Source organism: Furipterus horrens, unplaced genomic scaffold (assembly GCF_987537825.1).
Source record: "Furipterus horrens unplaced genomic scaffold, mFurHor1.1.pri manual_scaffold_6, whole genome shotgun sequence".
NCBI classification, from domain to species: Eukaryota; Metazoa; Chordata; class Mammalia; order Chiroptera; family Furipteridae; genus Furipterus; species Furipterus horrens.
In genome coordinates this window covers 83957751-83983643 of record NW_028327176.1, presented here as the reverse complement: position 1 = coordinate 83983643, position 25893 = coordinate 83957751, and the positions used below count along the sequence as shown (strand labels likewise).

Sequence of the window (25893 nt, the reverse complement as noted above, 5' to 3'; positions counted from 1 at the left end):
TCTCCTCCTCTTCCTTCACCCTGTGTTCCAGCCAAATGCCCAGGGGCTGCTTGCTGACCCTCAGGCCCACTTGAGCTATTCTGTTCCCTGCCTTCCCTCTGCTTTTCTCTTGATTTCATCTCTAGCTCAGGCAATCCTGTGCACATCCTCCCTGATAACCATAGCCTCCTCCAGACCAGCTCCTTCATGCCCAGCCCTGTTTCCTTGGCCTGTCCGCGCAGCGGTGACCCATCTGCTTACAGTTGTCTTTCTGGGGATGTGCTTCGCCTCGCTGAACCTGGAGTGTGAGGGCTCACGGTGCACCCATGCATTCTCTCCCTCGCTTATGCATTCAGTGCGCACACACTGCTACTTACTCTGTGTCAGTCGATGTTGGGGACACATCGATGACTCAGAAATACACTCAGAATTGACTGACTCCCAGACTCAGGGGTGGGGCAGATACAGGCCAGTGAGCAAACTGTTCTAACAAGGGTGGAAACAAAGGACAGAGGGATCGAAGGGAACGTGGAGCTTGGGCTGAGGCAGGAGGAGTTAAAGAGGCCTTTTGGGTCTCTGGACGGACGTTCCCATGAGGGTACAACAGGCAGAGGGAGCAGCAGGTGCAGGGATGGAGAGGGAGACACAAGAAGGCAGGGGAGTTTGGGAAACTGCACAGAGTTCGTCCTGACTGAGGTTGGGGTGGAAGGTGTTGGGCTGGGGGATGGTGAGAGGGGTGGGGAGTCAGGGAGAAGAGGGAGAGTGGGAGCGCTGGAGGTGAAGGCCTTGAAAGTCAGGCAGAGGAGATGGGTTCTCCTCAGGAGCACCCCTAGGGATCCACGGAATAGTGTAAGGAGGGTAGTGACAGGCCATTTTTTATTTTTATTTTTATTTTTAATAAGATTTATTTTTAGAGAGAGGGGAGTGGGGAGAAAGAGAGAAATATCCATTGGCTGTCTCTCGCATGCCTCCAACCGGGGACCTGGCCCGCAACCCAGGCATGTGCCCTGGCTGGGAATTGGACTGGTGACTTTTCATTTTGCGGGACAACGCCCATCCCGCTGAGCCACAGCCGTCAGAGTCAAGCCATTTTCTAGAAAGATCATTCTGAAAGCCAGTGTAGATCATAGCAGGGGCCAGGGAATGAGTGTAGAGGGTGTTGTGATGGGCCGGATGAGGGGTAATGAGGGTGAACTTTGACCCTGCAACCCAGCAGAGGCTCAGGGTTTGGGGAAACTGAGCAGGGAGGAGTGTGTGGGTCTTTCCTTGTCAGCCTTACACCATGAACTGAGGTACCAGGCTGGGCCGGAGCCTGGTTGGGGTCCCCTAAGGCCTGCAAACCATGGGGTTCAACTACTTCCATCCTGCCGGGCACTTCCTGGAGTTTCAGGAGGATCCCCAGTTTCTTCTTCCTGGAGAAGACACCCAGCCCTCCCGTTGGAAGCCAGAAGATGCCCCTGCTTCAGGTGTTTGGTGGAAGTGCTTCTGAACTCAGCTATGCCTTTTGCTCCCCTTGCTCTGGGGTAGCTTGGTTTGTTGGCAGGGGACTGGGAAGAGGAAACATAAAACCGCTCAGGAAACCACTTAGAGGAGACGCTGCGGCTCCGAGGCTCAGGGCTGCTGGAGTTTGGGACGGGCAGGGTTAGCGGGCTGAGCCTGGGGCGGGCAACCAGGGTCCCGCCCCCGTTCCTGGCCCTCCCTGGGCAGCTTAGCTTCTGCATGTGAAGACAGCTCCAGCTGAGACGAGGCCGTGGGGCCCAGGGGCCCTGGAAAGTTCCAGGCCAAGTGGGGTCTCATTTAGGCAGTGGCTGAGCCAGTTGCACATTTGGTTAATCATCCTCGCCCTGGGAGCCTGCTAATCAGAAAGCAGGCTCGTAGCTGACTCCTCCGCTCACTGGCTCACTCACTGGCTGGTTGCTGGAGGGAAGCAGGGGCTGGCGCTAGCGCTGGGCAGGGAGGCAGCTTCCCGCCGTGCAGGCTCCACACTCACCTTGTCAGCCAGCAAGCTCCTTCCTGCCCAGTTGGTGGCCTTGTCAGCCCCCTGCCACCTGGATGCCTGGCTCTGACCACAGCAGCAGAGGCCGAGCCCGAGGGAGCACGGGCCAGCCACAACCTCAGGGCACTTCTCGCGGGTACCCCTTGCAAGCACCCCCTTCCCCACACCCCTGCTCCCCACTCCTCAGCTGCTGACTTTTGTCATCCTTCATCTGCCTCCATGACTGCCTGGTTCAGGAAGCATTGCCTGGGCCATTCCAGGAGGCCCTTGCTCTTAGGAGGCTCTGCACCCCCCCCACCAAGTAGGGGCAGAGGTGAGCTCATTGGAGGAGCCCTCTGCAGAGCTAGGGTGTCAAAGGGACTAGATCTAAACTTTGGGTAAGTGACTTTACCCTCTGAGCCTCTGTTTCCTTGTCTGTGAAGGGGGCCTCTTCTGCACAGGAGTGAAATCACAACTGCCTAACATGGGAAGCAGGGGCCACGGTAGAGCTCCTGCTGCCCAGGGACTGCCTGGCCTGCTCACTCAGCGGAGCCCACGCTCCCGGCCGCTCCGGCCTCCTTTTCTAACATCCCCCCTTCTGTCCATGTGAACACCCATGTGGATACCCATGTGGATCGTGCACACTGACTTTCAGTGACACTCCCTCCCGGCTCCTTCCTCGGGGAACTGGGATCCTTGGAGAAGCTACGGATACGTATGCGCTTTTTAGGGAAACTCAAAATTGCTCAGGAAGCTGGGGAGGCCTGAGCTGGTATCTGTAGATTCTTCAGAAGAGATGGGCTTATCAGGCAGGATGATTTTATTTATTTTTAGAGAGAGGGGAGGGGAGGGAGAAAGAGAGGGAGAGGACCATCGATCGGTTGCCTCTCTTACGTGTCCTGATAGGTGACCAAACCCGTAATCTGGTGACCTTCTGCTTTGTAGGACGATGCCCAACCCACTGAGCCTCACCAGTCAGGGCTCAAAGCGGGCTTTTAGGCTGGAGGCATGGCCTCTGCATTGCTTACCTATGCCCCAGATCCCAGTCTGGTGGCTTTGGTGGCATCCCCCAGGCCCAGGACACCTCGCCCTCAGAAGCAGGAAAGGCAGCGCTGGGGGGCCTGTCAGTGTGGCAGAGTGCAACCTGCCCTTCAACAGATGCGACCATTCAAGGCCCAAAACACACAGTGCATAGAGTCAAGGCCAGGACTCCGGACGCCAAGGGGCTCCTTCTGGCTGCAGACCCTCGAGTGGCTCTGCCGGAGCTGCTGGCTGGCGGAGCTCCCAGTGGGCGGGGGCTGGAGGCTGGGGCCTCCACTCCTCAGATTCCAGCCTCACTGTGGACACAGGAGCTTTCTAGCTCCTGGAGGTTCGGGCTTAGGTCCCTTTCTGAGGTTTCCAGTCAGGTGGGCTCCAGGAGGGCATTTGAGAGGGAAGGGAACTGGCCTTTGCTGAACCCCACTCCTGCCTCCTCCCCAGGGCTCCCACCTGCTCTGTGCCTCTGGCTGCATTCACCCTAAACTTTATCATAGTATATATATATAGGAAAATACATACATATCAGGGTTCAGTACTACCCAAGATTTTGGACATCCACCTGGGGTCTTGGAACTGTACCTCCCACAGATAAGGGCGTGGGGAACTACTTTTCTTGTACATCCCTTCACACATAATAAAGTGCCTTTTCCAATACATCCCTGACACCTGCCTGTGACCTAGGGTGACTTATAATTTTCATGTTACCAAAGGGGAGCAGGCCGAGCACAGAAAGTGAGTTGTCTTGCTCCTAAGTGCAGCCTGGCTTCGTTCCACACACATTTACTCTCTACCATGAGCCCTTCCTGACTTCCCACTGGCTGATCCAGGGCAGGTGGCTTTGGGTGAGTGCCAGAAGCGCCTCAGGTGCAGCGTTCGGCAGGACAGCTGGGGGTGAGGGGGTGGCGTAGGAACAGCCGCACCTGCAGGTTCTCTAACCATGTGGGAGGGTGGGAAAAGGAAGTGGAGATTTGGGGCCATAGGCAAGAGGATTCAGTTAGAATCGTGAACAAGGAATAACAGAAGGCCGAAAGGAAAGCTAGGGGCCCAGTGTTCTGGCTGCTGGGAGCCTGGATATTTGAGAAATACCCACTTCTCATCCCCAAAGCCTTTCTCTTAGAAAAATGTTTTCCTGTCTTTTGAGACCTATTTGCCTGCTTGCCTTTTTGAGCATCATTGATGCCACTCCTCTGCTTGGATTATTCCATCTGGCCATCTCATGCTGCCCTTCCCCAAGGCCACTTTCTAAACTCTACCGCCAGATCCCAGATGGCTTCAATTGCATGTGCATTTGTGTGTGTGTGTGTGTGCATGCGTGTGTACCTGTGTGTGTGTGCGGAGGTGGGGAGTGGAGTGGAGAGGCAGCAGTAACTATCAAGCTCACCTACTCTGGTTACTATAATGCCACATTACCACATCCTGAGGGCAGGGAGGATCGTGTGTTATCTACAGATAAGGAATTGGGGGCTTGGAGAGGCTGGAGTAACTTGTTCCAGGCCATACCGCTGGTACGGAGCAGCAGTGGATTCCACCTAAGTCTTGGACTTAGTTCGCAGTGGGCCCCTAAGCTGAAATAAAGGCTGAATTGGATTGGGGAAGCTGCTTCCTTGATGTATGTCAGCCTCAGAGATTAAAATTTTAATTTATTTGGACCCTTAAAAGCAAGCTAATTTTAGTCTGTAGCACTTCTGGGGGCAACATGTCCCCTCCCCCTTATATACCCAAGCCTCTGCTTTGGGCCTCCCTCCTCCTGGCCACCCTCCTTTGTCTGGCCTTCCTGATGGATTAGATGCTGATCTGCTCTTGCCTTTCAGATACCTCTGCAGTTAGAAAAGGTTGAGCTGGGAGAACTGATCTCCTCCGGAGCCCGGTTCTTGTCCCCCACCCGACTCTTGGATGAGACTGCTGCTGCGAACCAGCCCTGGCAGTGATTTCCAGTGCCTGTCTGTACCTGGGCCAGGTCTCCAGGTGTGGGCACTAGAAATGCTCACGGCATTGGAAACCTTTTGCTTTAATCTGGAGTAATAACAATAGTAACAACAATGCTGGCAATGACAGTGACACTGGTCACACACTTGATCAAATCCCAGAAGACAGCTATACTTTTTATTATCCACCTTCATCTCTGCCATCTTCATCAGCAGGGTGGGGAAACTGAGGCTTAGAGAGACCAGGTGGCTTGCTCAAGACCTATAGTTCCTAAGTACCAGAATCAGTGTTTGAACCTTGTTTGAGCCTTGTCTGGAGTGGAATGGTCTCAGTGAGCCTTCGATCTCATTTCTGGGCTGCCAATATTTGCAAGGGAATTTTGGTTGCACTGACAGGCTATGTAGCTACGTCAGGTAGTAGTCTATCAGTAATTTTTTCCAACTTAGCAGTATATCTTTGGTAGTTATTTTGAAAAGTTTCAAACTTACAAAAACCTGAAAGAATAGAACAATGAACTTATATACTCTTCACCCATATTCACCAATTATCAGCATTGTTACATTTGCTCTTTCTCTGAGTGTGTGTATATGTACACACATAAACACAGTATACATGTTTGTGTGTATGTATTTTTTTTAGTAGAACCTTTTGAGAACTATTTGCAGACTCTCATCCTGGATATGTCAACACTTAATAGTGATTTTTAAATTACTTTCTGTGGACTCTAGGCTCACACTTCTGGCACATGGGACAGAATCGTTTCCCTTCTCACAATGAAAATAGGGGGCATTCTTGAACCTTGATTCAGGTTTGCTAGAAGTGGAACCTAGAGTCCGCAGAAAACATTTTGAAAATCACTAATTTAAATTGTGTGGATTTTGAAGCTGATGTATGACCGTATCTGTCATCTTTAACTTCAGCTTTAAAGGTTTTGTCTTCATCAGAATAGCCCCATTGTTCTCAATAATTACTTTGCTAACAAGTAAACTTTTTGAATTTATAACAGAACTTTGTATCAATAGAATATTATGTTTTTCTATGTTACATATTGAGCTTTTACAGAAGATATGATTTGAAAACAGGATTTTGCTCTTAAAAGATGTTTGAAAAGCCCAGTGACTCCTTGGTCTCTTTCTGGGTCATAACTGACATCAGAAGCCTTCTGTGGAGGAGCCCCTAGGGGCCATGTGCACCCCTATGTTGACTCTCATGGCCTAAGTTGTCTCTCCTGAATGGATCATAAACCAGGGCTAAAAGGTAAAGATCTCATGAAATAGGTAAGTCATTTTTCTTTTAAAAACCACACACATACACACACAGATATACGTACACTCATTACTTCTTTACATGCATCTCAATGTATGAACATACACACATATGAACATGTAGTGGATGTCGATTGGTTGCCCAGAAGAGTGATCCCAATGACAATAATGATGATGATGACAATAGGACCACAGTTAGTATTTATTTATTTTTACCACAGTTTTTGGATCTAATTGTCTACAGATAAGCACTTAGGTTCTTTCCGGCACTTGGCTATTGTAAATAGTGCTGCTATGAACATAGGGGTGCGTAGGTTCTTTTGAATTGGTGTTTCAGGATTCTTTGGGTATCATCCTAGCAATGGAATTGCTGGTTCAAAAGGGAGTTCCATTTTTAGTTTTTTGAGGAAATTCCATACTGTTTTCCATAGTGGCTGCATCAATCTGCATTCCCACCAACAGTGCACTAGGGTTCCTTTTTCTCCGCATCCTCGCCAGCACGTGTTGTTTGTTGATTTGTTGATGATGGCCATCTGACAGGTGTGAGGTGGTAACTCACTGTGGTTTTTATTTGCACTTTCTGATGGCTAGTGATGTTGAGCATTCTTTCATATGCCTATGGGCCCTCTGTATGTCCTCTTTAGAGTAGTGTTTGTTCAAGTCTTTTGCCCATTTTTAAATTGGGTTGTCTGTCTTCTTGGTGTTGAGTCATATAAGTTCTTTACATATTTTGGAGGTATCATTGGCAAATATGTTTTCCCATATGGTTGGTTCCCTTTTCATCTTACTGATGTTTTCTTTTGCTGAGCAGAAAGTCTTTAGTTTGATGTAGTCCCATTTGTTTATTCTTTCCTTTATTTCCCTTGTTTTAGGAGATATATCAGTGAAAATGTTGCTATGTGAGATACCTGAAATGTTCCTGCCTATGTTTTCCTCTAGGACCTTTATGGTGTCATGGCTTACATTTAAGTCTTTGATCCATCTTGAATTTATTCTGGTGTGTGGTGTAAATTGGTGGTCTAGTTTCATTTTTTTTGCACGTCCCTGTCCAGTTCTCCCAGCACCATTTGTTGAAGAGGCTCTTCTCACTTCATTTTATGCTCGTTCCCCATTTGTCAAATATTAGTTGACCATAGTGACCATGGGTTTATTTCTGGGCTCTCTCTTTCGTTCCACTGATCTATATGTCTGTTCTTATGCCAGTACCAGACTGTTTTGATTACCGTAGCCTTGTAGTATAGTTTGGTATGAGGTATTGTGATTCCTCCAACTTTGGTCTTCTTCCTCAAGATTGCTGTGGCTATTTAGGGTCTTTTTTGGTTCCATATAAATTTTTGAAGTGTTTGTTCTAACACAGCATTTATTGAGGGCTAAATATGTGCTAGGCAATCTTCAAAGGGCTTTGCATGTGGTGGCTCATCTAACCCTTACAAGGACTTTATGAAGTACGAACTATTGTTGTCTCAGCTTCACAGATGAGAAAACTGAAGCAGAGGATTAAGTAGGTGTGTTCACAGGGCTGCCCCTATAGTAAGCAGGTCGGCTGGAGTCCAAACCCAGGAATCTGGCCCAGACGTCACAGTCTTTACTTCTAACCTGTACTTCCTCCCAGACACATGGGTGGGCATGTGATTGAAGTTGGAAGTGCCCCGATACACTCTTAGTTCCCGTGCAAATTCTTCCACTAAGGAATATTTTCCGAAAGCAGTTTCTAGTTAGCATTCTGAATCAATTAAATAACTTAAATTTATATTAAACATTTGTGTTTTTACTTTGATGATGAGTTAAGAAAATGAATGTAAATATATTCAGGATCATTGGGATAGCCACCTTATAACCAAACAGCTATAACCGTAAGAAGTTACATCTAATTTTATATTCACAAATATTTAAAACTCATTAATAATAACAACAACTGAAGCTCAACACCAGGCTCCACAATATTTCTTTCCTTCAAAAGCGGTCTATATATTACTTAAATTTGATTAAGTTATTCTTGTTGTTGTAGAAATGAGGTGACCGTCTCTTTCAGAATATACAGCAACTGTCTCCACCTAAGCAGTGCCAGGTTTAGGAGATTTACGGTAGAGTCATGTTTCCTAGGAGGTCAGCACAAAAGCCAGACTTCTAAGGGCAGTTTCTGAGAGAGAGAAGTTTTCCATCCACTGCAGGGGTTTGTTTACTTTTTCTCTAGGAGATGTTTATAATAGAAAAGGCTCACTGGGGATATTTATCAGCTTCTCTTGTCCCTCTGCCGTCGGGTGGAGCTGACCGCAGGCAAGGATGAAATGAGCTGGTCACCTCAGGATCATGGCAAACCTGGAATCGAGGCTCAGGAATGCCCCCTATTTTCGCTGTGAGAAGGGAAAGGATTCTGTCCCCGTGTGCCAGCAGTGTGAAACGTGCGTCTTGGCTCAGAAGATCTTCTTTACCAAAGAGTGGTTCCGAAGGATAGGGGAGACGGCTCGGAGAAGGTTTCTAGTCAGCATCCTGGAACAGTTAGATAGCGTCGATTTGTTGCACTATTTCCACACTATCCTTCAGACCACACAGGGGAAGGATTTCATCTATCACAGGTCCCGAATCTACCTCGGCCAGAAGGAGGGGAAAACCATGAAGTCCTCTTTGAACCAGATGTTGGATAAAACAGTAGAACAGACGATGAGGGAGATGTCGTGCTGGTTCGGGACCCTCAACCACCAGACTAAGGCAAAGTACACACTCCTGCTGCTGCAGATGTGTGACCCCGCGTTACTGCGCACGGCCGCTGATGTCATCAGAGTCCTGTTTCAGAGAGAGCAGAACAACATTTCAGGTGAACAGGCCGCAGGGGGAGCCAGGGGAACCCGAGACCAGGGAGCCAGACTTCAGGACCTGTAAAGGGCCCAGAGGTGTGGACAAACCAGGTAGATGGGGACTTTCCAGAAGGCAGGAAAGAGTTCTTTGTCTTGACACCCGGTTCTGTTTACTGAAGGACAGATTGCTGAATGTGACTTCCTTCTAGAAAACTGTCAAATGACAAATGCAGAAGGGTGTATAGAACTTTTAACTGTCAAGCATTTAAAATGGATTTTTGTATCCTTTTGGCCCGGAAATGGCTGGTCTGTGTCTATTACTTAAGGCTGGTGTGGTTCATGATCAGTGGGCTAGAGACTGGACTGGCCTTGGAAGGGACATAAGGGGAGAGCTACTGAATTGCCTTGCCCTTCACCTTGCACTGTGCAGAAACCAGGCCAACAGGCCAAAACTTAGGGCTTCCCTGCCCCTTCCCCCTTCATTCTGCCATATTCCTTGCTTGCACATAACATCCAGCCTTGAAGTGGAGCTTATCCAAGGCTGGAGAAAGCGAAAGGGCCAAATAAGGCGAACACCCTAGCTCTCCAATTTTAGCTCGTGTTCCAAATCCTCAGGAGGGCCTATGAAATCCCAGGTGGCTGGGCTTTCTCGGGCCCCCTGACTTAGCAGGCCTGACAAGTGGCATCTCTAACAAGTTCCCAGCTGACGCTGAGGTTGCTGGTTGGCACTTCACTTTGAGAGCCATTGATCTAGGCTGTTGGTGAGAAGGTCTCGGAAATGTTTGGCCAGCTCAATCAGGGACGCAAAAAGACCAGGAAGGAGGCAAGAGATAGGAGATTCCTCAGGGGCCCGGGAGTGGAAGGTCCAGTGTGGGGAGGCACAGGTTTGGGAGGACGGGCAGGAGAAGGCTGGGAGGGAGTGTCAGATGGAGGAGTTTCAGAGTCAGAGGTCTCCAAGGCTGAGAATTCTGAATGTCTGTGAGACCTGATTTGCAGTGGTAGTTGTAGACTAATGGAATCCCAAACCACTTTAAAGCTAGATGACCTGCAGGGCAATTGGATCCCGATGTATGCCACTTGGCTTCTTTGGTGCATTAAGGAAGTAAAAGAAAGATAATCTGGAATGAAGAAATGGTGAAAAAAAAAATCAGAGAGTCCTACAAATAGATGAGAGGTCAATCAGGTGAGCTCCTTAATGTTGTAGATGAGGAAGCCAAAGTTCATGGAATCTGAGTGACTTGAACAAGGTCACTCAGCAAGGGGGTTGGAAACCAGGACTCAACTCCTGAGCATCCCCCATAGTGCAGTGCTGCCCCTCACCCCATGCGGGACAGACCACAGCAGGCCTGGCTTTCACGCACATGTGTTGTTCTGTGGGTCTCTGTCAAAGGCTTTCGTCGTTCTCCACAGGAATCAGCTACTGCTTTAGAGTCGAGTCCAGTTACAGGTTGTGCAACCTTCTCCTTTCCTAGGGAAGCATCTCTCTTAAAACCCTGAATTTTCTGTTTTGTCTGAAGGATAGATATGCACACCAATGAAGAAAATGAAGCCAGAGTTTCAGAGGAGCAGACCCTCTTCCAGCTCTCGCCCACAGCGCTCTCACGCTCTTTCCTGCATGTAGAGCGCCAATAAACTGCGTCGTAGGTGGGCTGGTAAAATCTAATTAGGGGCTTTCTGTGATTCTTGCATAGAAATTCAGGAGCCCCAAATGAAAATAGACATAACTGGTCTGGCCCATTTTGTGCAGAATTAAAAGAAGCAAGTAGAAATGAAACCATTTACCTCTGTTCATTCTCCTCCACACACCTGTTTAAAGAACAACCTTGTCTTGACCTTTTGCTTTTTCAGGGCTTGATCAAGACTCCAATCATGTGTTCTTCTTCCCTGAAAAAGACTACAACCACCAGTTTGATACGTCACATGTTAACTGGGCATCCAGAACCAAGAACACATCCTTCCCTTTGTCCAGGGACTCAGGAAGAGAAAGATTGCTTGAAAAGCTTGTGGGGGAAGCAGCTCATACTGGTAAGTCAGGCTGCAGTGGGAAAGCCAGAAGCTATGGGACTGGAAGTCCCGATGGAGCCGGAGGGACTGAGAGAGCAGGAGGAGGCTCTGGGGAGGACAGATTCGGAGAATTAACATTAATTTTTCACCTGTGTTGGACTCGCTGCTATTTGGTCCCTCATATAATCACACATCCAGAAAGGGAAGAAGCAAGGATAAAATCACTTAGGATGACCCAAAAGCCCATGTTTTCACCTCCCCACCTTGGTTCCTCTGAGAGACCCCCTGAAAACAGAGATCGGAAAGGAAGCTGTGGTCAAGGGCTTCCTTGGACGTCTCCCTCTGTCCCAGGCCACAGTCCCTTCCTAGCCCCTGACCTGTGGCAGTGGGCACCTCTAGAATTCAACTGATTCTTTTTGAAAAACTCCGTGGTTACTTTGGCAGCATTGGATTCCTTGAGGAGGAAATAAGAGCAATGGGGAATTTGAACCCTGACCTCAAGGCCATCCCAAGTTGGTTTTCAAAGCAAGACATGTACTTGAAACAGCAACAGGAGACACAACCCATAGGTTCAAAAACATTTTTTCTACAGGAAATGTCAAATTTCAGAAGTAGATAGGACAGTATAATAAGCATTCATATAACTATCACCTAGCTTCAGTAATTAACAGAAAAGCAAAGAGTGTCACGTGATAGTTCAGATTTCTAATTTCTCTTGAAAGCTTGGATGGTCTGGGAGGCTGAGCCCCACAATCTACCTCGGCAATGGTTAGCTGCCGCTGAGCAGCAACTGGTCCCGCTGTCCTGTACTGCTCACACCACCCACCTCCCTGTTCTTACGTCAAACATTCCTCTTTTTAAAAATTGTTTCAGATACTTTCTTGTTGGAGTGATCTGAAGGAAATTCCAGACACCCTGGCATTTCACTTGCACAGGACAGGCTTTGAGGCTACAGACATATCCTTGAGCTGGGAAGGCTGCGAAGTACTTGTAGTTTGGTTAGGGGGTTTCTGTTTTCATTTTGGCAGAAAAGAATGACAAAATCCAGTAGCCTAAGAGCAGACCCTTGTGAGTTCTTCTGGCCTGGAGTTACCGCAGACACGACCCACCTGTGCACCTTTCTCTGGCTTTATTCTCAGAGAGACAATGGAAGAGTTCGCTCCAGTGCATTTCTGAGCTGAATAGGCTGTTTTCTGGGAAAGCAGACGTGTCCAAGAGAGGGTGCACCCCCTCCAATCTGTTGGTTGACCTGGATGCTGTCAGAGACCTGTCTGGGGTCAGCAAATACCGGGACTTCATCCGTCACCTGCCCATCCACCTCTCCAAGTATATTCTGAGTATGCTGGGTTGTACTGGGGGATTTCTTAAGTGCCCCCCACCATTGCAACCCAGTGTGGAGGTTCCCATGTTTATATATATTTTTTTCAGGTATGCTTGATAAAAGCAGCCTGAACCGATGCGCCTCTGTGAGCCAGCACTGGGCTGCATTGGCACAGCAAGTCAAGATGGACCTGTCGATGCACTCATTCATTCAGAGCCAGATCGCCTTGCTGCAGGTACTCCCTGCCCGGGAGGGGCAGCCTGGAGCCCCACTTCCTCACAGAGGCCGGCCTGGCTGTGCGCCGTTCAGTCCACTCAGAAGACCCTTAGTGGCCTCCTACTCCCTGTTTGTTGCTTTGTAGCTTTCAACAGTCACCTCCTTTTGGTGTGAACTTCCCATTAGTCACCATTTACTATACCATTGTCAGCGCACCCAGCAGGGACAACATGTACGGAAACGCCTTAGGAAGAGAAAGGCAGAGGCTGGAGAGTCCTCACAAAGCAGGGACTCCACCCCCTGCCCCCACCCTGAGAGCTGCATTGTGGTTTATGAAATCAGAACGCCATGAGAATGTTTTAGGTCAGCCTGACATAGGACATGGATGTCTGTAAGACCACAAAGTCTGTTCTTAGGTCAAATGCAATTTTCCCTGGTAGTAGCCATTTCTGGCATTTTTATTTGTGTTTCTTATCTGAAGCTTAACTCAAATTATGGACTTTTGGTAGCTGGGACTTTCCCAGCAGAGACAGATGAGAGGAGAGGGGGAGGGGCAAGTGTTGTGAGGCCGGTCCCGCTCTGGAAAGCTGGAAATTGCTCGCCATGTCTTTCTGGTCTCGCTCCCAATTTCTGGCATCGTTATCCCCTTAGGCCAGTCTACACACCTACTAGCCTGCCTGGCCAGGCCCAGGCCTTCCTCGGCCAGAGCTCACCCATCTTTCGGATCTTGCCGAGCACTAGTTTCCCCTCCTCTTGGAGAGTAGGAACCAAGAGCAGCCATTTTCTGTTTTTGTTTTTGTTTTCCCCCTCAGGGGTCCTACACAAGGGGAATAGACCCTCATTACGCCAACAAGCTTTTTATCCCAGTTCCTAAAATGACAGACGATGGAAAGCACATGCGTGTGAAAAATCAGAAATGGAAACTGAGAACAAAGGTGGGTTGTGATGGCACTGGGGGCAAGTCACTGTGACTGGCACGCTCTCATTGGCTATTGAAGGCTGGAGTCCAGGCTCAGTCCCCACACAAGGGTATAGGACATGGGAGGATATAGGACACAGCGTGTGAATATAGGATACGGGAGGTGACGTTCCTTAAGGGAGACCAGAGTTCTGGGTTATCTGCTCTTAACTAGGTCACTTTCTTTTATTATGTCTTAAATGCCTCACCCATTGAATGGGTGGATTGATTTGGTTTGTCCTTACTTCAAAGCCCATGGCCCTGTCCTACGTCCATGGCACCAAGCCACCTGGTGCAGGGCTCAGAGCCAGGAGCACGTGAGCGATAGCTGGGCTTTTCCTCTGCACCCATCACTCCCTGCATCTGGAGGCTGCCAGAGCTGCAGCTCTGGGACCAGAGGCCAGGAGAGGAGGGCAGGGCCGGTCCAGAATGTCCAGCGCCCAGGGTGAATTAAGCTTTCTCACCTTTCACTTCCAGATTTGTTCTGACTCTAGGCTGAAAGGGGAGAGTTACTCAACCGCAGATCTCCCCACCGAATCTTATGCAATAATGAAGAATAGGTGGAAAACTCTGAACTCTATGTTCTGCCTATCCAGTCATGGTTCATTCCTAAAACCATTAGGTTTCTGCTCCCTCTGCTTTGCCTAAGGGCCTTTTATTTTGAAACTATGCAGTGGGCCTCAAAAGAATGCTTAATAAAGGGTGGTCATATTGCAGCTTCCCATAAAAAACTGTGCAGTAGAAATTATAATTTGAGAAATAGAAGCATCCAGAGACACCATCTAGTTCATCTGTCTGTAGAGGCCAGACAGGTCCCACGAATGAGGGAGGCGGTGGTATGAGCAGTGAAGGACGATGGGACCACGATGAATTAGAGGGTTCACTTCCCAGCTGAAGGGGCCAGTTGCTACTCAGCTGCCACTAATTATTGCCATGGGGGATTGTGGAGCTCAGCCCCCGAGACCATCTGAGCTTTCAAGTTAGAAATCTGGATCATCACGCGACTGATTAAAAACATAGAAGAAAAATTACATGGGCAAAAGAAAACATTTGTTTACCACATGGAACCTGGAATTTTTTTTAATCTTTGAGTTGGCCCATTCACTCATTTTATAAAGAAGCTGAGGCACAGAGAGTTTCAGGTTCCTAGCCAGTGATGACCTGCTCTTTCCAATCCTGTTGCCCTGTTAAATACAGTGAAACTAATACAGTTCTTCCTTAGGTGATGTAGCTATAATCCCCCAGCAAAAAAGGACTCCTGAGACCGTGTTTAATATTTTAGAAATGTATAGTTTGAGAACAGAGAGAGAACAGGTAACACAGCATGGAGACCAGAAGAGAACATGTGAAAGAGCAAGACTAAGCAGTTAAGGGGGCTGCTAGGAAAAGGTGGGGGTCAGTGCTTCTGAGTGGTGCTCATGGCAATGGGCACTGAGCTCAAACAATGTGCCAGGCAAGGCACCAAGGGCCTTGTATACATTCTGCACTTGATCTTTGCCATAGATAGCATTGCTCCCAGTTCATGGGTGTGGAAACGAAGGCCATGATGTTAGAAAATTTACCCAAGTTCTCGTAGCTGGTCAATGGCAGAGCTGGAATTTGAACTCAGGTCTTGTTCCTCTCAGTGACTCTACCATGGTGCTTCTAGGCTCTCAAAACTGAATTGATGAGTGCGAGCCAAGGAATTTCAGTCTGGGCTGTGGGAAGCTTGGGAGACCTCTTTCAATTCAAGGCAGAATATCTGAGCTGCTTAGACTCTGGAGGGGAGAGACTTCTAGATGGATATCACTACTTGGTTAGAGATTAAGATGGAGAGTGAGCAGAGGAAAGCCGGCATCCTGAGGAAGGGTCCGCAGGCATGGAGATGGCTAAGGTTTGGAAGGAGACTTAGAAAGAGACATCCCTAGGAGGACGCCCAGATGCTCCCATCATACACTCACCCTCTTTTTTGTTTTCCTGGTAGTAGTAGTAGTACTTTCTGCTATTGGAGGGTGAAGAGTCCAACTGAGTCATATATGGCAGAATTTAGCATGCGTGGCATGCCATAGCTGCTCAGGAGGTGTGTGATTAAGGGAGGGAGGGAGGGACAGGGGAAGGGAGGGAGGAGGAGGGGAGGAAGGAAGGGAAGAAGGAAGGAAAGAAGCAGGCTTGGAACGGGAAGGCAGGCACTTCTGTTGAGGTTTGACATATTGATTTTTCCTTTCTGTGGCTCAGATAGCTCATCTGTAAAATGAGGAGATTACTTTGTGGGGTAAATGATGTACTTTGTGAGGCAGCAGTAAGGAGATATTAAGGTTGCAGATGTATGAAAACTTTGAAGTGCAAATGCATACAGTGTGTAGCAGCAATAATTTCACATATGGCTCGAGTTCCTGTGAATATATTTTGTACCATCAGGGTACGTAATGTAAATGTGAAACCCCCTCTTCTGTGTAGTGGTCCAGTTAAAGGACACCTGTGACTTCAGTTGAGAGCATACCCTTTGTGAATTCGTTTTTAGAAAAGTTGGGCTATCAGGGACATTGAAAATTCATGGAATCAGGGCACACAGGAAATGCAAAGAGGTGGAAGAAGGATTAGGACTCTGGGCTCAACATTTTCTAACTTACAGATTAGTTTAGTGCCTGCTCACTGGCCCCTCTCCATCACCATGTAGGAACAGCCACAGCCTGAAGAGAAAGAATTATGAGTCCTTTTGTCCTCGCCAGGGGAGGCTCTAGGGCAAGCATGGGTAAAGTGGCTGCCATACTTTGACTCTAAGTGTTCCTTTGTTAGAATGACTACAACCTGTGGACCGCATACCAGAACCAGGAAATGCAGCCGGTCCAGATGGAAGAGAGAAATGTCTTCTGTGGCACTTACAACATCCGTATTCTCTCTGACATGTAGGTACTAAGGTCTGAATCCAGGTCTTCAGAGACTCTGAATTACCCCCTCTGGCATCTTAGGATTCCCATGACCCTTGTTTACTTGGAAAGGCTCTAGCTCCAAACTAACATGAGACTGGGTACTTGATTTTTGCAGCATTATCAGGAGTGTGTAGAGGACACTTCCCCTTATGATTTTTGGGTATACTGACCAAAAAACTTATGCAAAATGTATGTGCACAAAATCCTTCTTTTTGAAATATCTGTATTTTTATCATAATTTTAAAAGTAATATACTGTTGGTGGGGGGAAAAAAACCCACCAAATGCCAGAAAATGTATAGAGAAAAACAAAGACCTATAATCTTGTCATCTAGAGATAACCACCATTAATATTGGTGTCTATTCTAGAATTGTTTGCATGCATAAAAATATTTTTTAAATAGAAATGGAGTTACGCTCTACATATTTCTGTAACCCACTCCAGCAAAATACTCTGGGTATGTTTCCATGTTAAATATGAAAATGGTATTTATGGTAACTGCATAGCATGACATCATTTGGATTTGTCATAAGAAGACCCTTTAATAATAAACTTTCTGCCGTACTTTAGGCCCAGACCTTCACTCTTCATTCATAAGGTTTGTGGAGAGCATCTCTATTTTATTTTTGGCTCTGAATGGTATTAACAAATTGCATCTTGACCAGTTCTTACGGGGAAGACAGAGCAGAGAAGGGAAAGGCAAAGTTGAGTTTTTACGACTAGTATGGTGGTAAGTACTCTTTAGAAGAGATGATGACTGGTTGAACTCAAGATGTGACAGATGGCAATGAGGACAAAATTACTCCTCATATTTAGAGTGACCATACATCCCATTTGACTGAAACATTCTCATTTTATTTGGTGATCCTGGAGTAATTAATAATAGTGGCCCCTTTTGCAATCAAAATGTTTGAACAATAAATTGTCATCCTGTTCACATGTTATCTATTTGCTAATAATCTTATGACTGGGACATTAGTTCAACTCACCCTATTTTATTGGGCTACGAGCTCACTGAGGGCAAAGTCCATATCCTCCTCACCTTTGTATTTCCCATGGTTCCTATTAGCACAGGACTTTGACCCTGACATATGCTCACTGGATGCTGGTTAAAGAAAAAGAGAGAAACAGTGGAATATGCAGGGGTATAGGGCTTCCCAGCTGTGTTCTTCTGAGGTTTTCCATGAAAAAATTCTCTGTAGTCAAATAAGTTTGAGAAGATGGTCGAGTTCCAGGTGTTCAGAGTCGACCCCGAACTGGGGGAAGGGAGGTGCTCTCGATGTCGGAGTGGGCGGAGGGGCGTGAGGAAAGTCCTACGGTGGCCGCAGAGGGACGACGCTACGGCTGCCACGCTGGGCCAAACGTCGCCGGCCTCCGGGCGGCGCAGCCCCTTACCCTTCGGGGTAGGTGGGGACGCATGAGGCACTGGGCCCCGCAGCCAGCGCGCAGTCGGCACCACGCGGCCGCCCTGCTCCTGGAGCCCCGAGGGACAGGGGGGGCCCGCAGGCCGGGACGCCGGCGCGGAGAGGGAACCGGGTGAGCGAGCGGGCAGGCGGGGGGGGGGGGGGTCGCCCTGGGCGTCTCCAGGGCAACGGGCGGGGCTCGGGGGGCTTCCCGGGGATTCCGGCGGGTCGGCTCCGCCCTCGCGGTCGGCAGTTTCCCCGGAGGCAAACGGGGAAAGCCTCCTTGTTCCCGCGACGCGCTGAGCCGGGACTCGGTGCCGCCTGCGCGGCCGAGCACCCTGGCGACAAGGAGCCTGGGATCCCGGGCCGGGCGGTGGGATGGAGCTGCCCCGGGGTCGGCGCCGCGGCCTCGTCCACTTGCCTCGACCTCCAAGCTCGTGGCACCGATGCCTTTCGCACCGGGAGCTGCTTGCTTCCGGGCCGAGTCGAGATCGGAGGTTGGCCGCGTCCCCGCAGCGTGCAGGGAATGAGGAGCGGCTGTCGAGTGACCCTCGAGACTAGGACACCGACTGCCTGAGTGCCGTTCCTGGAGGTGGCGGGCTGAGACCGAGGTGGAGCCTGGATGGAGCAGCTCCGGGTCCGGGCAGCTGCCGTTAGGCCAGGTCTTGGTCAAACCCTGCGGGAAGGGCTGCGCCTGCGGGGCGGAGGAGGGGTGGACGCTCGGCCTCCCACGCCCCCGCCTCTGGGAGGCAATTTGCTCTCACAGCGGCCGGAGAGGGAGCTTGGAGAAAGAAACCCGCCTTCTGATGCGGGGCAGATGCCTGGCAGCGTTTGCCGGTGACCTGTAGCCAACCTCGCTGCTCCGCCCTGACAAGTTCTGCCCTTGCAGCCGCCTGTCCCCACCCCGGCTGTCCCCACCCAGGCGTGGCGAGCTCTCAGCGGTGGTTCCTGGGTAAAGCTTCGGGGGCCGCTAGTGCAGCTCTCCTGCGGCCCAGCCCATGGGCCCCGTGCCCTGCGGTGCCGCGCCAGCCTGCCAGGCACGGTGGCTCCTTGGTCTGGGGCGCCCGCCTCCCACCGCACCCCTGGGAGCAGGGCAGCGGGGACCCCCGTTTTGCAGGGCTGTCTAGTTGCCAGCAGTTGGGTGCCCGTTTGCTGGAGCGAACTGCTCTGTGTGCGCCCTGTGGGCAGCCCCCCACCCTGGTCCCCTGGTGGGATGCCGCGGGAGGGCTTTTGTTCACCCTGGATAACGGCCAGGCATGGTATCCAGGTCAAAGCGAGGCCCGTGGGAAGGTGAGGTTGGCCAGGGCTCCTGGTGGCCCTCCGTGGTTTCAGCATTGACTGCCACTGGGGGACCCCCAACCGCCATCCTGGCCCTTTTTCCCGGTGGATTCGCTCTTTTGGTTTCCACGTGATGGTGGGTCCCTTTGGAGCTCGTGGCAGAACCGGCATCCTAGGCTTGGTGTCCCTGCCGTCTGGGGCTGCCATGTCCCGCGCGGGAACGTGCCCGGGCTGCTTCCCTCACACTCGCGCGGGCTGACCTCACTCCTCTGCTTGTCGCTCTCCCACAGGCCCACGCCTCCCCCGGGGCTCAGCGGCAGGCCGCGCTCTTCTGCCTGCAGTACGTGGGCGTGCGCGTGCTGCTGCTGCTGCTGCTGCTGCTGGGCCGCCGGCGCGTGGACTTCCGCCTGCTCAACGAGCTGCTGGTCCACGGCATCCACGTGACCATGCTGCTGGTCGGCGGCCTGGGCTGGTGCTTCATGGTGTTTGTGGACATGTGAGCGCCGCCGCGCGCGGGGCCGGGCCCTCCTCGGCGGGGGTCGGGGCCCTGGTGCGCTGCGCCCCGCACACGCGTGCGGCCGGGAGAGGGGCCGGCTGGGACTTCTGGGCGGGGGCGCTGCGTCCTCCCCCCACTGGCTTTCCCCTCTGGCCGCTCTGCACGCGCTCAGGGGCGCTGTCCCCGCGGCGCCGTCCCCGTGGTTCCGGGCTGTATTCGGAGAGCCTGTGTCGCTGTCCGTTCTCCAGGACACTGGCGGCGTGTGCTGCCCGGGAGCCAGCACCCCGGTCCCTGCCCTAGGGAAGCGTCCGCCTCCACTCACCACACTGCCACTAAGCTGTTCATGCCGCCCTGGGCCCCCGGGCCTGGCACAGCCCGCAGGCCCTCATCCGCCCGGCACCCTGAGACATGCAGGGGTCTGGAGTCCCAGGCCAGTCTCCAGGGTCACCTTGGTTTGCGCAGGTGCAGTCCGTGGGGAGTCACAGGCTCAGCGGGGTCTGGCCCCGGGCAGGTCCGGCGTCGTCCTGGACAGGTCTGAGTGGGGGTTTCTGCAGAGGCATCTCAGTCCCCTGCTCTTTCTTTGAGGGAACACCCAGAGTTGCAACCTGCATGTCTGGAGCAGAGGTCAGAGGTCGCGGGGTGTGCTTGGAGTGTACACCACGAAACTTCGGCCAACGCTGTGTTTAAAAGCACCTCTCAGAGCCGAGGGTGCGGCCCAGGGCAGGATCTCTCCTCGAGGGGCTCAGCTGCTCCTTTGTCCCCGCCTTTGTGCTGTTGGCCTGGAAAGCAAAAATGAATGTGGCCCAGGGGCTGCTCTGGGTCACAGGGGACACACTGCAGGGGCCCAACGTCTTGTCCAGACCCCTCACTCTGACTTTCTGCATCAGGGGGGACGGGGTGGCCATGTGGTTTAGTGGCACCGCGGGCCTCCTTAGCAAGTGAGAGGGCGCTCCCAGTAACTGTGCTGGGACAGGACAGAGGGCCAATGAGGCTTCACCCCGAGTTACCCCACACCCCTAGGCGTGGGCGGTAGCCCCGTTGACCCTGTCTGCCCAGGCAGGCCAGTGGCCCAGGGGGGCTTTCAGGACTGTCAGGTGCCACTGGAAGAAAACCCAAATCAGGTAGAGAAAGCAGAAACCACTTGGCTGTAACTATGCCCTTCAGTTTGTTTGTAGTTGGCTTTGTAGGACGATTGTCAACCTGAGGTCAGTGGGAAGGCTCCTTGGAAGAAGGAAGAAGGTGTGAGTTGTCAGTCCGAGTCCACGGACGGCAGGTGACCAGCTGACCCATGGGGACCCCGCTTCTCAGTGCTGCAGAGAATCTTTTGCACTAAACCATGCTGTTTCCTAAAAAAATAAAAAGTAAAAAAAAATAAGTTTGAGAAAATGCGGCATATTCTATTCTCTACCTTGGGGATTTGTCATACATTAATTAGCAGAATTTTGGGGGTGGTTTGCTTTTTGCCTTTAGATTTTAAATCAACTCAAAATGTATTTTTGGTTGTGGTAATAGGTAGGGATCTATCAGGGTGTGTTAATATTAGGCTTTGCCTACTGCTAGTTTCCATGTTAGAAGGCGTTGCGTTTTCCATTGTACCTGTAATAGAAGCCACAACCCTAAGTGACTTCCAGGCAGGACACTTACCTTTTTTTCATGGATCATCCTTTTCCCCGGCAACTCAGGTGGGACAGAAGCAGAATCATCCACTATTCTGGGGGAGCTTTGGTAGCTGTGTCATCCAACCGGAAGATCCAGCTCCTGGACATCTTACGGGTAAAGGACGTACCTGTTGAGTTCCGAGGCCACGCTGGCAGTGTCTGTGCCCTCTTCTTGTGTGAGCAGGAGAACTTCCTCCTGAGCGGGAGCTATGACCTGAGTATCAGGTGAGTGGTCCGCGGAGGCCCTGGTTCCGCACCCCACGCAGGGCCAGAAGTCAGCTTGTGGAGGAAGCACGCACACTTTTTCCTTTTCCTATTTATTGGAAAGCTATCCTAAATGTTACTAACTTCTACGACATTTTTCTTTTTCGGCAAGATAAAACCAAGAATTTGTATATTATTTAAACTTTGAATGAAATAGATTTATAACAATTATCAGATCTATTTTCTAGTTGCAAACTGTGAATCAGAAGCTATCTTTTTAGCATTCTTAGATGAAGGCATAATTTATATTTATTTTTACAGATTCCTTCAGCAGAAAGTAGTTTTTTGTAGATTTGAAATAGGATCTAGAAGCAAAATAGTGTTAGAAATGTACATATACATTTATCTTTAAAGAACGTAATACACACCCGTGTACTCATTACTCCCGCCAAGAAATAAAACATCATTCTCCGAATTCCGTTATGTACCTTTCCCTTATTTCTTCTTTCTTCCTCCCAACTAGAGGTAATGTTATCCTACATTTTATACTAATTATTCCCTTGTATTTTTATAATAAGATTCTTTATAGTTACCTATTTATATATCTCCAAATGTATTTATTATTTCTGTCCATTTCTTAACATAAATGGAACTGTTTTAAATATTCATCTGGACTTGATTCTTGCACTGAACTGTGACATTGAGATTCATCCATGAAGTAGGTAGCAGTCATTAATTTATTTTCACTGAGATATAGTATTCTATTGGATGAATATATCTTATCTCACTTATTTATTCTTCTATTAATGGATATTTGTATTGTTTCCAGTTTTCTTTTTTCTTTCAAGGAGAGCTGCCATAGATATTCTTGGACTTGCCTCTGGGTGTCTGCGTATATAAGTTCCTAGAAAAAATTCACATATCACATTTTAGTTTCAGGTATACAACATACTGATTTGACATATGTATATATTGCAAAATGATTACCACAATAAGTTTAGTTATATCCCCTACCACACATAGTTACACATTTTTTGTTTTTGTTTTGTGTGTGTGTGATGAGCAACTTTCAAATATATGACGTGGTATTGTTAACTGCAGTGCGTGGACTTTTTTTAAGGTATGTTCTTAGTAGTGGAATTTCTAGGTAGGAGTATTAAATTGTTTACCAAAGTGCTTGTATTTACTTAGAATTTCATAGGCAGGGATGAGAAGATCCCTTCTTATAAATCCTCATCAATAGTATCATCAGTGTTGGACATTTTTGCCAATATCATGGATATTAAATAAATCCTATAGTAGTTTAAATTTTAACTTTCTTGATTGCTAATAAAGAACTTTTTTCATATTTGTATTAGGGTAATATATATATATATATATATATATATATATATAGTATATAACATATAACATATATCTGTATTACAATGAATTGGCTCATGAGATTATGGAGTCCAGAAAATTGGGTGATATGGGAGAGGAACCCTGACAACTGCCCTTTCAGTTCTCTCCCTAAAGCCACACAACCTAGTCCGTCTTGGAAGGACTCTAATTCACTTTGAGCCATGCCCCCTCTGCTGGAGCCCAGGGTTAGTGGCTCTGATCAAGATTTTGTATGTTGGCTCTCTAAGAGGGCGCCTTGGTCTTCAGCAGACTCTCATCTCTCCCTGGGAGACAGAATCCCTGCTGATTTTCACAGCCAGGTGTTCTATGGGCTCTTTTTCCTGGCGCTGGTGCTGTGGGCTGGAAAGCCTGGCATGGGCTTGAGACACCACGTTCCTAAGGTGGGACCTTTGCAGCTGAGATATTCTTTCTGATTCTCAGTTGCCAAATGTGGGTGTAGGGTCAGCCGTTTTTGCATCTCTGCCCTTCCTACCAGTCTCCATGTGGCTTCTTCTGTAAATCCTTAGTTATAGGCCTTATGCTGCTTAGTCATCAGTTGGTTATTCAGGTTGATTGCCTTATGTGTTAGTTGTAATTTCAATTTGGTCCTGGGAGGCGGTGAGTGTAACTTCCATCTACTTCACCATCTTGGATCTCCTAAAAATTTTAATATTGATGTAATAAAATATCAGTTTATGAAGGTTTTTTTTTGTGTGTGTTGTGTGTTTGTGATTCTTCCCAAATCTAGATGACGAGGCTATTTTTAAACATTTCTCCCATTAACTTTATAGTTAAGTTCTTCACTCTATTTGCAGTCAGACCTTTGTATGTTGTATTAGGTAGACTTTCCATTTTATTTATTTACGTTTTAACAAATTGAGCAGTTTTCCCCACAAAAACTACTAAATAACCTGAAATTTACCTCATTGATTTATGGTGTATATGGGAATTTGTATGAGAATGTCTCTTTTTTTTTTCATCAAAATTACTTTTTTTTTAAACATTTTAAAGACAATGTTCATAGAGCAGTTTTGGGTTCCCAGCAAATTCGAGAGGGAGGCACTGAGATTTCCTCTATGTTCCCTGCCCCCATGCATGACTAGCCTTCCCCATTATCACTATCCCTCAGCAGAGCGATACATTTGTTACAATTGATGGACCTACACTGACACGTTATAATCACCCAAAGTTCACAGTTTGCCTTAGGGTTTACTGCTGGTGGTGTACGTTCTATGAATCTGAACGGATATATAGTGACATATATCCATCCTTATAGCGTCATACAGGGTATTTTTACTGCCCTAAAAATCCTTTGTTATCTGCCTATTTATCCTTCCTCCTTTTCCCAACACCTAGAAATGGCCGATGTCTTTAATCTCCATAGCTTGCCTTTTCCAGATTGTTCAATAGTTGGAATCCTACAGTGTGTAGCCTTTTCAGATTGGCTTCTTTCATCTAGTAATATGCATTTAAGTTTCCTTAATTCTTTTCATGGCCTGGTAAGTAATTTCTTTCCTACACTGAATAATATTCCATTGTCTGAATGTACCACAGTTTATTTATTTATTCATCTACTACAGGACATCTTGGTTGCTTCTGAGTTTGGGAAATTATGAATAACACTGCTTTTCATCATTTTGAATATTTTGTGCCAATTGCTTCTGGCTTGCAAAGTTTCTATTGAGAAATCAGATGACAGTAGATAACTAAGTGCTTTTCTCTCACTGCTTTTAAGATTCTCTCTTTGCCTTTAACCTTTTGTGTTTTAATTATGATGTGTCTTGGTGTGGGCCTCTTTGGGTTCATCTTGTTTGGATTTGAATGTTTCTCATCATTATTTTTTTTCAAATAGGCTTTCAGTTTATTAATCTCTCTCTTCTCCTTCCAGCCCTCCCATGCTGCGAATGTTGGTGTGCTTGAAGTTGTCTCAGAGCTCCTTAAACTATCCTCGCTTTTTTGGATTTTTTTTTCTTTTTGTTATTCTGATTAAATGTTTTCTGCTCCCTTGACTTCCAAATCACTGGTTTGATTCTATGCTTCATCTCTTCTACTGTCGATTCCCTGTGATGTAGTCTTCATTTCAGTTATAGTGCTCATTTCTAAGTGGTTCATTTTCATGCTTTCCATCTCCACTTTTAGGTCTGCTATGTCTTCCTAAAATTCTCACTAAGTTCATTTACTCTTCCCCTACGTTCATTGAGCATTATTATAACCAGTGTTTAGAACTCTGCATCTGGTAGATTGCTTATCTCCATTTTGTTTAGCTCTTTTTCTCGAGTTTTGTTCTATTCTTTCATTTGGGCCATTTTTCTTTGTCTCCTCACTTTGGCTACTTCCCTGTGTTTATTTCTATGTTTTAGGCAGCCCTGCTACAGCTCCCAGTCTTGGTAGAGTGGCCTAATGTAGTAGGTGTTCTGTAGGGCCTCATGGCATAGCCCCCTTGGTCACCTGAGTTGGGTACTCCAGCTGTGCCCTCCCTGTAGGCTGTGTGCACCCTTCTGTTGTAGTTAAGTTTTGATTGCTGCTGGCATGTTAACAGAAGGGATTAACCTCAGGCCAATCAGCTGTGTGGACTGGCTGTGACTGTGGAGGACCTGCTGTGCAGAGGCTGACCCCCTGGAGCAAGACTCACGAGTGTGTCTTGAGTGTGTCACTTGTAGAAGTTGTTGGTTGGTGTTAAGGCATGGTAGAGAGCTGTCCACCAGGTTCACTGGCTCTGAAGCCTCTCAGGAGGTGCAGGCCAATGCCAGCCAATGGTTGTGCCATGCCCAGGACCACTCTGCCTGAGCTACAAAGCAATATGCACTTGGCTGCTACTTGTGTTGGGCTTAGATACTTAGGAGGAGAAAAGCTTTGAACCAAGGTCACCTGCTGTTAGTGACAGCCCGGGGCCACTTAGCAAGAGATATGGGGCACCCTGAGTTCAGATGTTTCTTTTTTGAGAGATTTTAGGAAAGTCCACAGCATTGGCCGACACAGTCCATTTGTATGGCAAAGCCCCTGGAAATGACTTGGGCGGGTCTGCCAGACAGGTGAGGAAGGGTTTTAGGGAATAACCAGGGAGGGGTGAGCAGTGTTTGCCAGG

General features: G+C 48.5%; 1 protein-coding gene and 1 long non-coding RNA gene across 5 annotated transcripts in view; one reads left to right on the top strand and one right to left on the bottom strand.

Moving 5' to 3' along the window:
• Nucleotides 1-25893, top strand: part of LOC150006672 (F-box/WD repeat-containing protein 10-like) — a 79833-nt gene that overhangs the window by 33343 nt on the left and 20597 nt on the right. For 2 of the 4 annotated variants that reach the window (XM_090281983.1, XM_090281982.1), the window contains exons 1-7: nucleotides 8408-8998; nucleotides 10827-11003; nucleotides 12122-12319; nucleotides 12411-12538; nucleotides 13332-13454; nucleotides 16253-16362; nucleotides 21246-21446. In XM_090281983.1, the coding sequence (XP_090138109.1) occupies nucleotides 8494-8998; nucleotides 10827-11003; nucleotides 12122-12319; nucleotides 12411-12538; nucleotides 13332-13454; nucleotides 16253-16362; nucleotides 21246-21446 (1442 nt within the window). In that variant the 5' untranslated portion in view covers nucleotides 8408-8493. Of the gene's footprint in view, nucleotides 1-8407; nucleotides 8999-10826; nucleotides 11004-12121; nucleotides 12320-12410; nucleotides 12539-13331; nucleotides 13455-16252; nucleotides 16363-21245; nucleotides 21447-25893 lie in introns of those variants that run through there. The other 2 variants (XM_090281984.1, XM_090281985.1) reach the window with 2 other exon arrangements.
• LOC150006671 (uncharacterized) overlaps nucleotides 22201-25893 on the bottom strand; it is a 30221-nt gene continuing 26528 nt past the window's right edge. The window contains exon 3 of the long non-coding RNA XR_016511969.1: nucleotides 22201-22329. This is a non-coding gene — a long non-coding RNA (uncharacterized LOC150006671). The remainder of the gene's footprint in view (nucleotides 22330-25893) is intronic.